We start from the raw sequence: 14,654 nt of genomic DNA, 5'->3' as shown, positions 1-14,654 counted from the left end.
TAAAAACAAAAAAAAAAAATTATTGTCTACTTAATGGAGTTGTTCATTTATTAATCTCTCATACCAATTATATTGCAGAAAGCTCTTACAAATAAATTCAAATCTAACACATCTTTTCACTTAATTATCGTGATTATAAAGTTATTTTATAATTTTTTATTACATATTTAGTATTTTTATTCTCATTTATTTTTCTTTTAATTTTTTCTTTAATTTTTTACAAACTAAACATCACATGAAAAGACAAAACATAACAATTAAAGTAGATGTAGAAATAGAAACAACAAACAAAGATGTTGTATAATTTTAATATAAAAAAATCTGTATTTTTTAAAAATAAATCAATTCAAATTCCTAAAACAATAAACAATATTCAAGTTTGTATCACAATTTAGTTGAATAATTATATGGAATTATACAAATTATCAAATAAATATTTTATAAAATATTTTTAATATATAACACTTAAAATATAATATTAATTTACATATCATCTAATCAATTTATTTTTTTAATTAAGTCACCGAAAAAATCTCATTTTTAGAGATAAACCTTAAAAAAAATAACTACAGAAACACAGATTAAGACAAAGAATAAATTACATAATATAATTAATTTATCTCTTTACATCATTCACATATCTCACTTTAGTTTAAATTTAATTTTGATGCATTAATCATTTTTAGTTTATATATTTATTACATTTAATTAATATTTTATATTTTAATTAAATAATAATAGTTATATATATATATAATTTTAAACTCATAAACAAGAAAACTATAGAAACAAAAATCTCAAATGATTTTTACTGGAAAGAAAAATAGTTTCCGTGATAGAGGTAAAAATAAAATATATTTTATTATCCAAAATATGCATGGCAAAAATAATTTACGTTTTTTAGACGAATTTATCTTTTAAAGCAAATGTCAAATACTCAAAATTTATTAGTTTTGTAACTTTTAATTTAAAGAGTGGATACCTATTTGATCTCTAATAATTTTTTAAAAAAATTAGGAGGTTCCAGACAAAAAAATATTCTTTTCGATCTTTCATATTTAACTTTGTGAGATTGATTAGTTCTTGTGTCAATGACCTCTATTCAAAACATACTTAAGTGATACGTTAATAATTAATATATCCTTCATTTAGTTTTTATAAGTAAAAATAATTTAAAAATTATTAATATTTCTTAGTTTTACACAGTAAATTTAGCTATGGCTAATGTATTTAAAAAAAGTAATAGAAAAATAAAAATTAAACTAAACGGCTTTGATAATTATCTTTAAAAGACAACAAAACTCCCAACAAAAAAGAATTTGTTAATCCTAATTTGTTCTTATTAGATAAATTAACAATTTAACATGCTATGTAGATTTATTTCGTTAATACTAATAGAAAATATTGACAGGGACTAATCAATCTCATAAAAATAAAGATCAAAGGCTGAAAAGAGTATTTTTTTATTAAGAACCTCGTTGTCTTTTAAGATAATTATGAGGGACCGTTTAGAATTTTTTCTCTAATTTAAATGTTGACTATTTAGTTTTTTTTTTTTTTTTTTACAAATTAGACACCCGAGTTTAAGGGGAAAAAAAAGAGTGAATTAGTAAAATAGTATCCAAAAGTTCACACCGCTAACAAAAATAATCTCAAAAGATACTAACAACAAATAACTTCGAAAAGATTTAAAAGTACGACAAAAAAAATTAGATATTAAATATATATTCTAAAAAAAGATTTTAATAATCATATTTTGATGTAATTTTTTACCAGTATTAATAAAAAATAAGATCTTTTTATCTTTAAAATTCGATAAATTTATATCAAGTAATATTTTATAAAAATATTTTTATTGTGAATGACTAAGTATTTTTGAAAAAAAAAACTGAAAGATCAAATTTTATTCTGAATATTTTTGTACTCCTTCTAAATATTTATTTAAATATTGTCATAAGAATTTAGATCAAATGAATAAATTATTTATTAAATATCAATTTTTTAATTAATTATTAATTTTTTTTACATTTTTAAATTATTTAAAAACGGTTTATCATAATATCTTTTAAAAATTTTTTTGTCAACATCTGCTCATAACTTCACAGAAAAGTAAACACCTCAGATAAATTCGGTTGAGCCCCTACTCTAAAAAGTCTTTGTATTAAAGTGCAATGGACCCGTTTTGAACGGTGGACTTAGTCATATTGATTACACTCTTTCAAGTCAAAGGATGCAGGTGAATAATAAAGGAAAAAAGATTATCAAGTTCATATTAGGTGCTTTATAATATATAATTCAATCTAAGCCAAGTCATTGGGTTGGCCATGAACACACACATACTCTGCACTTGTTCTAATTATCTTCTGCACTAAACTTTCTAAACCAATTCGGATATGTCTTGCTCAACCAAGAAATATGATGTTTTTCTTAGCTTCAGAGGCGAGGACACACGCACAAACTTCACTAGCCATCTTTACACTGCTCTTGATCAAAAGTCAATCAGAACTTACATAGATTATCAACTCAACAGAGGAGAAGATGTTTGGCCACCACTCGCCAAAGCGATCGAGAACTCGCATGTATCGGTTGTTGTTTTCTCAGAGAACTATGCTTCTTCAAAATGGTGCTTGGAGGAACTTGTCAAGATTCTCCAATGCAGAAAGGATTTTGGCCAGGTTGTTATTCCAGTGTTCTACGAAACAGATCCATCACATATAAGAAAGCAAAGTGGGAGTTATGAGAAGGCATTTGCAAAACATGAGCGTGATCTTTGTGCAGAGGGAAGATGCAGTGATTCCAACAAACACAAAGTAGAGAATTGGAAAGCTGCTCTCACTGAAGCTGCCAATATTTCTGGGTGGGACTCTCGGAACCACAAGTAAGTTACATAAAATCGAGTAAACATCTAAAATGGTACCGGAAATATTTTGGCGTTGACAAAATATATCATGTAAGAACTAAAGTCTCTATGGTCTTGAACATGTGTTTGACATTTAAGTTATGGTTGGACCATTTTATCAAATATCCATAATCTTTCAGAGAAGACAAATATCAAGTATCCATATCAATGAAGAAATCTTTCTCAGTATTGGCTTTTGTAGTTCTCTTTAAAAAGAACATTTTGCCATGATGTGAATGTTTCACTTTTACATAAGTACCAAACACTATCTGAAGTGTTAGAGGCTTAGAGCACACGCAACACTCACTTCATAACACAGTTATAATATATTAAGAGAAATGCTTTGAAATGATAGATTTCTATTGATTAATGTATATTTCAGTCATGCAAAATTTAAATGCACATAAACTTGGATAAAAGGTAAGAAAGGAATGGTAAATGAACTCTTATTTTCTTTGTTAATTATGAATGGTAAAAAAAGCCAAATAAATTCATAGTTTCTGTACTTAATTTTCATATTTGTGATGAATTTATTTAGTTTATACTTCCTTACATCTCCTTTCCCCATCATTTTTGCAAGGGACGATTCTCAACTGATTGCAAACGTGGTTAATGATGTACTGCAAAAGCGTTACTTGAGGCACCCTATTGAACTAAAAGGCCTTGTTGGAACTGAAGAAATCTGCAGAAATGTCGAATTGTTAATGAAAAGAGTTCGAATAATTGGAATTTGGGGCATGGGTGGAATAGGTAAGACAACCATTGCCAAAGTGTTGTTTGCCAAACTGTTTCCTCAGTATGACAATGTGTGCTTTGTGGTGAAAGAAATCTCAGTTGATAGGCTTCTGTTCGAGCTGTTAAAAGAAGAAATTTCCACATCTAACCTGGTAGGACTCGCATTCGACATGAAGAGGCTTAATAACAAAAAGGTCCTCATTGTGCTAGATGATGTGGATAGTCTTGATCAATTGGAACATTTGTGTAGAGATTTTCGAGATCTAAGTGAAGATAGTCGACTCATCATAACTACAAGAAATAGGCAATTGCTTGCTGGAAGAGTTGATTGGATATATAAGGTTGAGAAATGGAAAGCATCTGAATCTCTACAGCTTTTTAGCCTGGAAGCCTTCAAGGAAACTCATCCTCAAAGGGGTTATGAAGATCTCGCCGCAATGGCAGTTAAGTATGCTGGAGGCATTCCCTTAGCTTTGAAAGTTTTGGGTTCGTATCTTCGTTCGAAAAGTATCAAATTTTGGGAAAGTACTTTGAGAAAACTCAACAAGTATCCCAATGAGACGATTGTAAATTTGTTGAAGGTAAGCTATGATGGATTGGATGATCTAGAGAAGAAGATATTCTTGGACATTGCATTTTTTTTCAATGGAGAAGAGAAAGATCATGTCATAAGCATACTAGATGCCTGTGGATTTGAAGCAAGTAGTGGAATAGATGTTCTTGAAGATAAAGCTTTGATAACCATTTCATATAACAACACAATAGAAATGCATGAACTGCTACAAAAAATGGGTTTTGACATAGTGCGTAGAGAATGTAGCGGAGACTTTGCAAGACGAAGTCGATTGAGGGATACTGAAGTTCGTGCTGTACTTAAAGATAATAAGGTAAGAAAATGTACACAACTTCTTTTAGACATGCTTTCAGTTGGAAACTGTTGCTAATGTGATTCCATCACCTTTTTTTTGCAGGGGACTGATGCAGTTGAAGGCATAATATTAGATTTATCTCTAATCAAAGATATTCATTTGAGTGTTGACACATTCAAAAAGATGAATAACATGAGATTTCTAAGATTCTATATCCCCTTGGGTCAGAGTCCTGGTCATGTGTACCTTCCAAGAGCTCTTAAGTCATTTTCCAATAAACTGCGGTACTTTGAGTGGAATGGATATCCTTTGGAGTCTCTTCCTTCAACTTTTCATGCTAAGTTGCTCGTTGAAATTCGCATGCCGCACAGTCGTGTCCAACAACTTTGGAGGGGAAAACAGGTAAGGATATATACATATACCTAAGCTCCTTTTTCTTATGTCTATTAAAATTTGAAGACTTACTTTCCACTATAATGTCTTGTTGTAGGAACTTGATAATTTAGAGGGCATTGACCTAAGTGATTGCAAACATTTGATAATGCTTCCGGATTTGTCGAAGGCGTCAAGACTTAAATGGGTGAATCTATCAGGTTGTGAGAGCTTGTGTGCTCTTCATTCATCTATTTTGTCCTCTGATACACTTGCCACTTTGATACTAGATAGGTGTACAAATCTGGGGAGTGTGAAAGGTGAAAAGCATTTAAAATCTCTGAAGAATATTAGTGTCAGTGGGTGCTCAAGTCTCAAGGAATTTGCAGTGTCATCTGATTTAATTGAGAACTTGGATTTAAGCAACACAGAAATTGAGACGCTAGACACATCAATTGGGAATCTACCTAATCTTATATGGCTCAATTTAGAAGGTTTGAAGCTTAAGCAACTTCAAAAGGAGTTATGTTTCTTGACATCACTCAAGGAGTTAAAGCTTTCTTACAGTGGACTAGTAATTGACAAGCAGCAACTGCATGTGCTGTTTGATGGCTTGAGATCTCTACAGATACTCCATCTGAAGGATTGTGCTAATTTGTCTGAATTTCCCGACAACATTGGCGCTTTATCGAAACTACAAGAGTTAAGGCTAGATGGAAGCAGTGTGAGGAGTTTGCCTACAAGCATCAAACATCTTTTAGCGCTTGAGATTCTGTCGTTAAAGAATTGCAGGGAGCTTCTGAGCCTACCGGAGCTTCCGTCTTTCATCAAGGAATTCTATGCCCCTAACTGCACCTCATTGGAGACAGTATCAAATTTCAAAAGCTTTGCAATGAAGATGGTGGGAAAGACAAAACACGTTTCATTCAAGAATAGCTTGAAACTGAATGAAAACTCACTGTATTCTATCATGGAAAGCTTGCATTTAACAATGTTGAGTGCTGCATTTCACAATGTGTTGGTAAGAAGATTCCATGTGGCCATCCATAGTTATAATTATAACAGTGTGGATGCCTGTTTACCAGGAAGCAGAGTCCCCAAGCAATTCACATTTCGAATAACAAACTCTTCCTCCATTACCGTTCATCTTCCTACCTGTTCCAACTTGCTGGGCTTCATCTACTGTGTGGTTCTCTCACCATCCAATGGAATGAAGCAGTGCGGTGCAAAAATACAGTGTGAATGCAATTTGGCAGGAGGCCTAAAGGCTACATGGCAAGATAAAGCAGTTAGTGAGCTGAACTCGGATCATGTTTATTTATTGTATGATCCATTCCATTGTGACAACATTCTCAGATTTTATGAACCAAAGGTCTATTTTGAGTTCAGTGTAACAGCTGACACAGGGGAAGTTGATGGATCTATAGCTATTCAAGAGTGTGGTGTACACCTCATAAGTGATTCAGAATTGCAGTGTGTTTTACCAGAACTGGAAATGGATTTAGACAAGAGGAAGGACTTGGAGAAGGGATTGGAGATAGAATCTGGAAAAGCCAGATGGTTATATCCATATGCCTCCGAGGATCACAGCCAAAATCTGGTTGCGCCTCCCCCTCCCCCTCCCCCTCCTCCTCCTCCCTCAACCCCTCCACTCCCACAACCAAAAACTAGAAAGAAAGTAAGGTCACACAAGGAGAAAAGTAGCAGCAAGAGAAACCGGATGCAGAATCCAGGAACGGAATTATGCGTGCAATGTTGCTGCGATAGGAAAGTAGGTATGTAACTCTGACTAATCTTTTATAGTGTGTGCATCTGTGGTTGTTGCTCATTCCTTTGATGATTAATTAATAGCATTTATATATGTAACCAAAAAATAAATAGCATTAATATTTAAGTTTTAACAATCACACAATACAAGAAGTAAAGTCTTTACACGAAAACCAACGAATTTATCAAAAGATGTTATAGGACTCGAGTAAGGTATGTCTTTACTCGGTGTTGAATCTATCACTTTTTGTGTGTGTGTGTGTGTTTTTCAACTTATCATTTGTTTCTTGTTTGTAGCCACAGAAGAAATGAAGTCTGAGATTATTGAAATAGATCCTAGGAGTACAGACCATTTTTCTGATGTAGAAGAGAGAATGGAATCTAATTGCAAGAAAATCAAGAATGGTGATAGAAAAGGTCTTGAGGAAAATAACTCAGAGTCAACAAAAGCTGTAAGTCAATGGTTGTTTTATTTTGAAAAATTTTCTCATTCATCTTAGTTATGATGTGCTAAAAGTATAAAACATTAACACTTCCATTTTAGTATTTTATAAATATAACAACAATGTCATTTTGTCAATCTGATTATACTGCCTAGGTCAAAAGCAAAGGAAATGAAGAAAGGCCAATTGATTTTGATGCTGGATTGGATCTGCTTGTTAATTCAGATTCAGCCAGCAAAGAATATGCGCCTGAAGACATGCCACTTCAAAACTTTTATGATCAACCAAATACCATAGGAGGATCTAAGCACTATAAAGAAAATCCAATGCTACTAAGAAGACAACTCCTGGTTCATCCTGAAATTAATGATCTGACCGTTGAAAAACCAAACCAGGAAAGAAAAAAGGAAAGAATGGGTCTCGACAAACCTAAAGTCGAAGATGAGCCAGATGAAGATCCTCTTGCTGAACTTGAGAGCATCTTGTTGGGAAGACAGAAGTCGTTGCTGAAACCAGCCTGTTCTGCAAGCGATGTTGCCATAAGGGAAGCTCTGCATAATCTTGAATGCATACTCGAAAAGTCACTTGAAAACATTCTTGGTGACATTGAATTACAACACAAGTTACAAATTTCTTTGCAATGCATAGAACAGGCATCAGATGAAGAAGTTTCTCCCAGTATAACAAAGCTTGTCAAAAGCATGACATCTTCTGTTGAGGATCTGATCAAAAGTTTTGCGTCGACCCAAAAAGTAGTTGAAGACCACACTAGCCGCTTGGAACAAAAAGAAAAACTTGTGCAGAAAATGTTAGATGCTAGGAAACAGCAAGAATTAGTAAAAGAAAGAATGAAACAATACAAGATTCAAGCAGAAAGTGTTGAGAGAGAGGTTGAAGATCTTGACGAACAAATTCGATTTCTTGTCGAACAAAGAAAAATCATCCAAATGAAACGGACCAAGTTGAATAAGGACTTGGAAGAATGCGATGGCAAAAGGAGGAAACTAACAGATGAGGCTAAGGATTGGGTAGCTGAAAGCAAGGAGCTAATGTTGGCAATTAACAATTCTGAAGTCTCATATGCAAGTGCAATATCTAAGCAAGAGAAGTTGAATGAGAAATGGGAAGGTTTTCGAGAATCTTTTTCACAAAAGAAGTTAAAACCTTATCCTAGAATAATGTTGTAGTAACAGTTTTAACAAGCTGTTCTAAACTTCTAATCTCTTAATTTTTCTCTCTGATCCCAGTAACAATAACATACTGTGCAGTCAGCTAAATGGATTAGTGTGTTCATCATAAATCGTATTTGATCCCCTATTCGTATTCAAGTCCACCTTCTCTAATTCCAAACTTAAACTAGAGAAAGTTTAAAATAGTCAAACTTTCTCCAGATCCAAACATTAGACTGCTCTTTACAAGATTAAAAGGGGACCAAAAACCTTCTTTAGTTCCCAAAGGAGTAGTAAACTGCTACAAAATTGAGTGCTTTACAAACCTCAAAATGTGTCCTTCTTCACATTTATTAGATTTGGTAACTTTTCTTATTAAGTTTATAATTTCAGAAAAATATATCTAAGCACAATTTAATCTCTCTTCTCATGCACAACTAGCCATTTCAGGAAATTCCTACCATTACTTGGCTCTATTTTAGTGTTGTGTTAAGTTTAAATACCCCTGATTCAACCAATCAACCCCCTCCTCGGGCCAAAGTATCATATCCAATATTCCAATCAAGTCTATCAAAAGAAAAAAAATAGATTAATATGATTTAAGAATAAAATTATATATTTTTAGGTTATTAAAAATTAAATTAATTAATCTGTTGCCACCTTGTCAAATATGTACTAGTTAGTAACAAACACCATTGGTTAAGTAGTAAGCAAACTCATTTCCTTTTCAATAGTGTTGAGTTTAGGTTGTGGACAAAGAAAAAAAATATTATGGTAGGAAATTTTTAAACTGGATAAATCGAATTTAAGGTAACAATGTCTAAACAATAGAGCCAAAAAAAACTTGTTGAGAATAAATTATGTATGAAACCAAATCAAAATCATACGAATTCTCATGAATAACTATAAAATTTGACTATAAGATTATGAGCCAAATTATCTATTATATTATTATATATTTTTCAGCTACAAATAGTCAAACTATTTTCATGAATCTTATTTCATCTTCAGAATTTGTCAAGAATGTAGTAAAAATAATTTATTTTTCTTTCTTTCTTTCTTTTCAGAAGAAGTTATCATCACGTTGTGAGAAGCTACAAAGAGAAAAAGAAAGTTAATACATGAGTAAGAAATTAAGAATTCAGAAGAAGAAAGAAACCTGTGTCCACTAGCAAAGTTCTTTGAGTTTCTTTGTGGAAGGGAGTGGTCCTCGGTCACTGGAGCTTCCAACTCCAACCCCACCTTCAGTATGCTCCATCTCAAGAATACCCCTAGGCCTTTTGTTTTCCATGCCCAGCTCCAATTCCAATTCCACCTGCTTCAACCGAGAATCAGGGGCAACAAGTGGATAAACCGCACACTCTCTGATCAACCAGTCATGATCCTGATTCCACTGAAATGTGCAACAGTAGAAATAGAATTCAATTGTGACCTTTAGGTTATTGTAACACTCGCTGTGACTCCCGTATTTTAATTTGTATGCCTTAATTGCCTCTATGATGCCACCACGGTCAAATGACATATAAATATGATCAAAATCCCGTTCTGCAGGAACGTCATCAAGAAGAATTTTACTAGTTGAATATTTGTTCATGTCACTATCTTCCAGGTGGCATTGATACTGAAGAATAAGGCCATATTTGATCGGGGAAGGCCAACCGGGTGCGATAACAACGCAGAGAATGAAACTAGAACAGAGATCATAAGGCTGATCAAGTTCAAAAGTTATGGAAGCTCCCTTTGTTTGATACGTGAACCACTTTGGTATTCTGTGGTCTTGGTAGAAGATTCTGAAATTGATATCTGCAAAAATTGCTCTTCGTCCTCCCCCTCCTCTTCTTTTAATCCTTCTTAACTCATATCGGTGCGCTAAGTCCCTTAAATATTGATGGAATGAATCAGTATGTTTCTGTACATGGAAATTCACACAATTATGAAATGAATCATCACTTCTGCCATCTTCTTTCGGCCTAAAATTTGTTAAACTTGATGATGCTATGGGCAACAATGTGCAGTTGTCTGCTTCCAAACGAATAATGGATGATGGAAGCTCTGGCAAAGATTGAAGCCTCCTGCAACCCTTTAATGACAATGTTTCCAGTGCTGAAAGATGCTTGATGGTCTCCGGCAACCTCACCACATAGCTTCCATCCAAAGCTAACTTTTGTAGCGACGATAGCTGGTTGATATTGTCGGGGAGCTCAAACAAGTAATGACAGTCCATAAAATACAGTTCACGCAATGATTGCAAGCCATTAAACACGAGATGCAGGTTTTCTTTGGAGCTTACACGGCTGCATCTATGTAGCGAAAGCGTCTCAAGAGATTTCAAACAAGACAATTCCTTTGGAAGATTCTCAAGTCGATGCCCATCGACATGTAAGATTCTTGCTTTGCTGAAACGCCCAATGGATGGGTGTAACACTTTGACTCCCATCATTAAATCCAAGACTTCAACTTCTTCTGAAGACACAGAAAATTTAGCTAGACTTTTGCAGCCACTGACATTGAGGTGCCAAAGTGATTTAAAATGAGTCTGGCTTTCAAGCGTCTCAAGCTTTGAGCAGCCAGTTAGATCCAAACGCTCAAGTGTGCTGCAAGATAAAATGGATGGATGGATGTTGCTTAAACTTCTACAGCCAAAGAGATCCACATTTCTAAGATTTTTTGCCTTAGACAGATCAGGGAGCTCCACCAATTCTTGGCATCCAGCTAGGTTTACATCCTTCAGATTAACAAGATCCTATAACAAAGAAAATGGAGACATCACAATGGGAAATCATTAGTGGAAAGTGCCTTTTTCTGGCTAAAATCCGAAGCAAGGTAATACACATGGACAAACCTGCACTTTGTTCCAGAGTCTTCTAAATTGACCATTAGGCATTCGAAGAGTGACAAGCTTTTCAGGACAAAAATTTGACGGTAGAGAAGGCAAAGGATATGCATGCCACTCAAGGTGCCTTAATTTCTCAGAAAAAGACTCCAACTCCTCAGGAAGCTGCAGACCAGATAATTTGCCATGCTCCCTTATGGAGATAAAGAATTTGAGATATTTTAGATTAGGCATCTTTTTGAAAGTGTCAACACTCAAGCTTAGGTTTTGTCGAATTTGATATGTATCTAACTTCATGCCTTGAATTGCACCAGTTCCCTGACAAAAGCACAGAGAAAAAAAGCAAATTGAATCAAATTAATGAGAGTCTTGTTAAAAGGAAATGTGAGTGTCTGTTACCTTATTGTTTTTGAGAACATCACAAGTATCGTCAAGATCCCACAGGCGACTACGATCTTCAGGATTTTCAATAGATTCTTGACGAACGATCTCCCAACCCATTTGTTGTATCAAGTCATGCATCCCTACAGAATCATTAGATATAGTTATGAGAGCCTTATCAAGAAGGGATCTCATGCCAATAACTGGATAGAGGCTGCAACTGTCTAATAGACTAACTATGTTTTCTTTTAGCTCTCCCTTAAGAAAACACGCAATGTCTAGAAATATTTGTTGCTCCTCATAATCTAACTCATCATAACTCAACCTTAGCACAGTTTGAATTTCTTCATTGGGAATCTTCTCGATTTTGTTCAGCGCACTTCCCCATTCAGCTTCAGTTTTAGAATGAAGGAAAGAACCCAACACTACTAAGGCTAGGGGGACACCTTTGCAATAGTTAACTGCCCTTCTTGACAGCTCTTTATATCCCACTTCAGGAGAGTCTTCATTAAATGCATTCAAGCTGAACAATGTTAGGGATGTAGGGGAATCTAACCCCTCCACCTCATGTATTTTCTCAACTCTCCGGTTTTGCAGCACACTTTTATCTCTAGTTGTAATGATGATCTTACTACCTGGACCATAGGATTCAAGCTCCCCAACCAGGTATTTCAACTGCTTTGAACTACTCACATCATCAAGAACTATGAAATTGCTTTGTCTGCGGATCCTGCACTCAACAAAAGTTGATTTTGCTGTGCTACTTTGGCGAACTTTTTCATTCAACAGCACTGAGTAAAGTTGATCACGTAAATCATGTAGTCCTTGCACATGATCTCCTGATCTTTCCCGTATATTTTCCAAGAAGCATGAACCTTCGAACCCATGAGAGTATTTGTCAAATATATATCTCGCAATAGTTGTTTTGCCTATCCCACCTATCCCCCATATACCAACCGATCGAGCTTCTCTTAGTAATGATTCTAAAGGGGCAGACTTTTCCTGAATACCAACAAGGCCGTTAAAATCATTGGGTGGGTAATGGTAAATTAGCTTTTGCAAAACGTCTTTGACAATCCTTTGAATGAGTTCAGTGTCATCCCTACAGTATGAAATAGAGCATAAAAATTTTAATTGTTAAGTGAAAGAACCATTATTCATTATAGCGCATTGATTGCAATTTAGATTTTTTAGATTCCTTAAAACTATATATGCAAATCTATCCTTGAACTTTCTTAAATATGTGTTCCCCCTAAAATAATTGCACTATACATTAGGTATGAACAAATCTAATATACAATTTTGATATAAAATTTTTTTATATTTTATACCAAGTTTGGAGTAAAGATCCAAATGACCCTAGAAATTTGTCTTGCGCCTTAAAATAGCTCCCCAAATTTCATTTAACCCAATTTAAATTCTCAAATGTGGGTTCTTGATGTCTTTGGATTCATTTTCGCTTTGCCCAACTTCCCTGTGACTGAGACTTAATGGAATTATCATAAACTTGATTGTCACCATCAAAATTTGGAATTCAAATTAGATTAGTTGAAATTTCAAAGGACATTTTGAGGCGTGAAACAAATTCCAAGCGTCATTTGGCATTTTGCTCATTATATTTGCTCACCATGGATTAAAAATTTATCAATCAGACGTGAGACTAAAATACGCATAACATTAAATTGAGGGAGGTAAAGTGCAATTTAGTAGAATCCATTTACTGAATAATGAAGAATTTCTCAGTTTACTATTTAGCAAACAAATCATTACCTATAGGAGCGAGAGTGAGAATCCCAGCCAGCCAAATCAGCTGCTTCAGCCAGAGCATCCTTCCATTTTTGAATCTTGTTTATATCAAGCATGGAATTTTGCATGTGCTTCTCAAACGCTTCTTTGTAACTTCCATTCTGCTTCCTTACATGTGATGGATCAATCTCATAGAACACAGGTATAACAACCTGTCCATATTCTTTTCTACACTCCAATATCCTCACGAGTTCTTCAAGGCACCACTTGGAGTCAGCATAGTTCTCCGAGAAGACGATAACAGACACATACGAATCCTCGATTGCGCGAAAGAGCGACGGCGAGATCTCATCGCCTTTGTGAAGCTCGTAATCGATGAAGGTCTTTATTCGCTTTCTGCACAGTGCTTCGTGAAGATGGCAAGTAAAGTTGGTGCGCGTGTCCTCACCCCTAAAACTGATAAACACATCGTACTTTCCATGAGTACTCAACGGACCAACCAAACGGGAAGATACTGAAGAAGAAGGAGGTGGTGAAGGAGGAGGAAGCTGTAACTGCCTTACGGTCGGGTCGGGTTCGGGTTCGGGTTCAGATGAAGCGGCAGCAGAATCAAGAGGGAGGTTGGGGAAGAGGAAGAGTCGCATGCGAGCAGTTTTAGGGGAAGCGCTGTGGAGTTGATCGTACTCGATCATCATGTTTTCGAGGTCGTCATCGTCGGCGACGGAGATAAGGGAGTCGAGATCCTCGCCGGGAAGCTGGTACTTGAAGGAGACGTCGGCGGAGGCGGAGGCGGCATTGCAGAGGGTGGCAAGCTTGGCGAGCATTGCGGGGAAGGTTATGGTGGTGCGGTGGACGTAGAGGATCTTGGTGTGGCCGCCGATGTAGGAGAGCTTAGTGTGGTCGAGTGTGTTGCGTTGAATCTTGCCGCCGTAGCTGCACATGAATTTTGCCTTGTAGTTCTCCATCTTCTTTATGCTTTTTGGATTCTGGATTTGGAGTTTGAGAGAGTAAAGAAGCAGAAGAAGCAGAAGAAGAAGAAGAAGAAGAAGATGTGTTTGAGATGGGAAAGAATAAGGATGCGGGTCAACGCAAATACTCATCCATTTATATGGTCTGGAAAAGAAATAAAAAATTCAAAATACGCATATCAGATAGTGTTTTTGGTGCTCCATACCACTATACCAGGATCACTTGTACATTAACCATTTTTTCTTCTTTTAGCTAGTATTATACACCGAATTTATATGTATCCAATATTCCAGTCAAATCATTACCATAAATTTTTTATTGATAAATCTTCTGGAGTGTTATTTATATTACTGAATACAATATATCTTACATTGAATCGGTACACGATTCGTAGCCACTGCTTTGGACAATGCTAGTGCCATTACTGCCATGCTCAAATGTGACAGATGGATCGTCAAACAAGCGAAGACT

The 14,654-nt window shown here is 35.1% G+C and overlaps 2 protein-coding genes across 6 annotated transcripts; one reads left to right on the top strand and one right to left on the bottom strand.

Annotated features, from left to right (window-relative positions):
• Positions 1-2,287: 2,287 nt before the first annotated feature.
• LOC130950551 (disease resistance protein TAO1-like) lies at positions 2,288-8,378 on the top strand. Its single transcript, XM_057879076.1, has 6 exons — positions 2,288-2,878; positions 3,480-4,521; positions 4,606-4,905; positions 4,994-6,650; positions 6,940-7,094; positions 7,241-8,378. Exons 1-6 carry the CDS (start codon positions 2,394-2,396, stop codon positions 8,270-8,272), a joined length of 4,671 nt encoding a protein of 1,556 aa, XP_057735059.1. The 5' UTR covers positions 2,288-2,393; the 3' UTR covers positions 8,273-8,378.
• On the bottom strand, positions 5,973-14,399 carry LOC130950552 (TMV resistance protein N-like). Of its 5 annotated transcripts, none has more exons than XM_057879081.1 (5): positions 13,239-14,399; positions 11,487-12,570; positions 11,097-11,405; positions 9,414-10,997; positions 5,973-6,143 (listed from the first exon to the last, which is right to left on the bottom strand). In XM_057879081.1, the coding sequence occupies exons 1-4, from the start codon at positions 14,312-14,314 to the stop codon at positions 9,423-9,425; spliced, it is 4,044 nt and encodes a 1,347-aa protein (XP_057735064.1). In that variant the 5' UTR covers positions 14,315-14,399; the 3' UTR covers positions 5,973-6,143; positions 9,414-9,422. The 5 variants fall into 5 exon arrangements, with proteins under 5 accessions (XP_057735064.1, XP_057735062.1, XP_057735061.1 ...); XM_057879079.1 differs by lacking the exon at positions 5,973-6,143 and adding an exon at positions 7,622-7,860; XM_057879078.1 differs by lacking the exon at positions 5,973-6,143 and adding an exon at positions 7,743-7,879.
• Positions 14,400-14,654: the final 255 nt, after the last annotated feature.

Source organism: Arachis stenosperma, chromosome 9 (assembly GCF_014773155.1).
Source record: "Arachis stenosperma cultivar V10309 chromosome 9, arast.V10309.gnm1.PFL2, whole genome shotgun sequence".
NCBI lineage: Eukaryota > Viridiplantae > Streptophyta > Magnoliopsida > Fabales > Fabaceae > Arachis > Arachis stenosperma.
The sequence above is the reverse complement of the archived record's forward strand: the minus strand, read 5'-3'. Positions and strand labels throughout refer to the sequence as shown.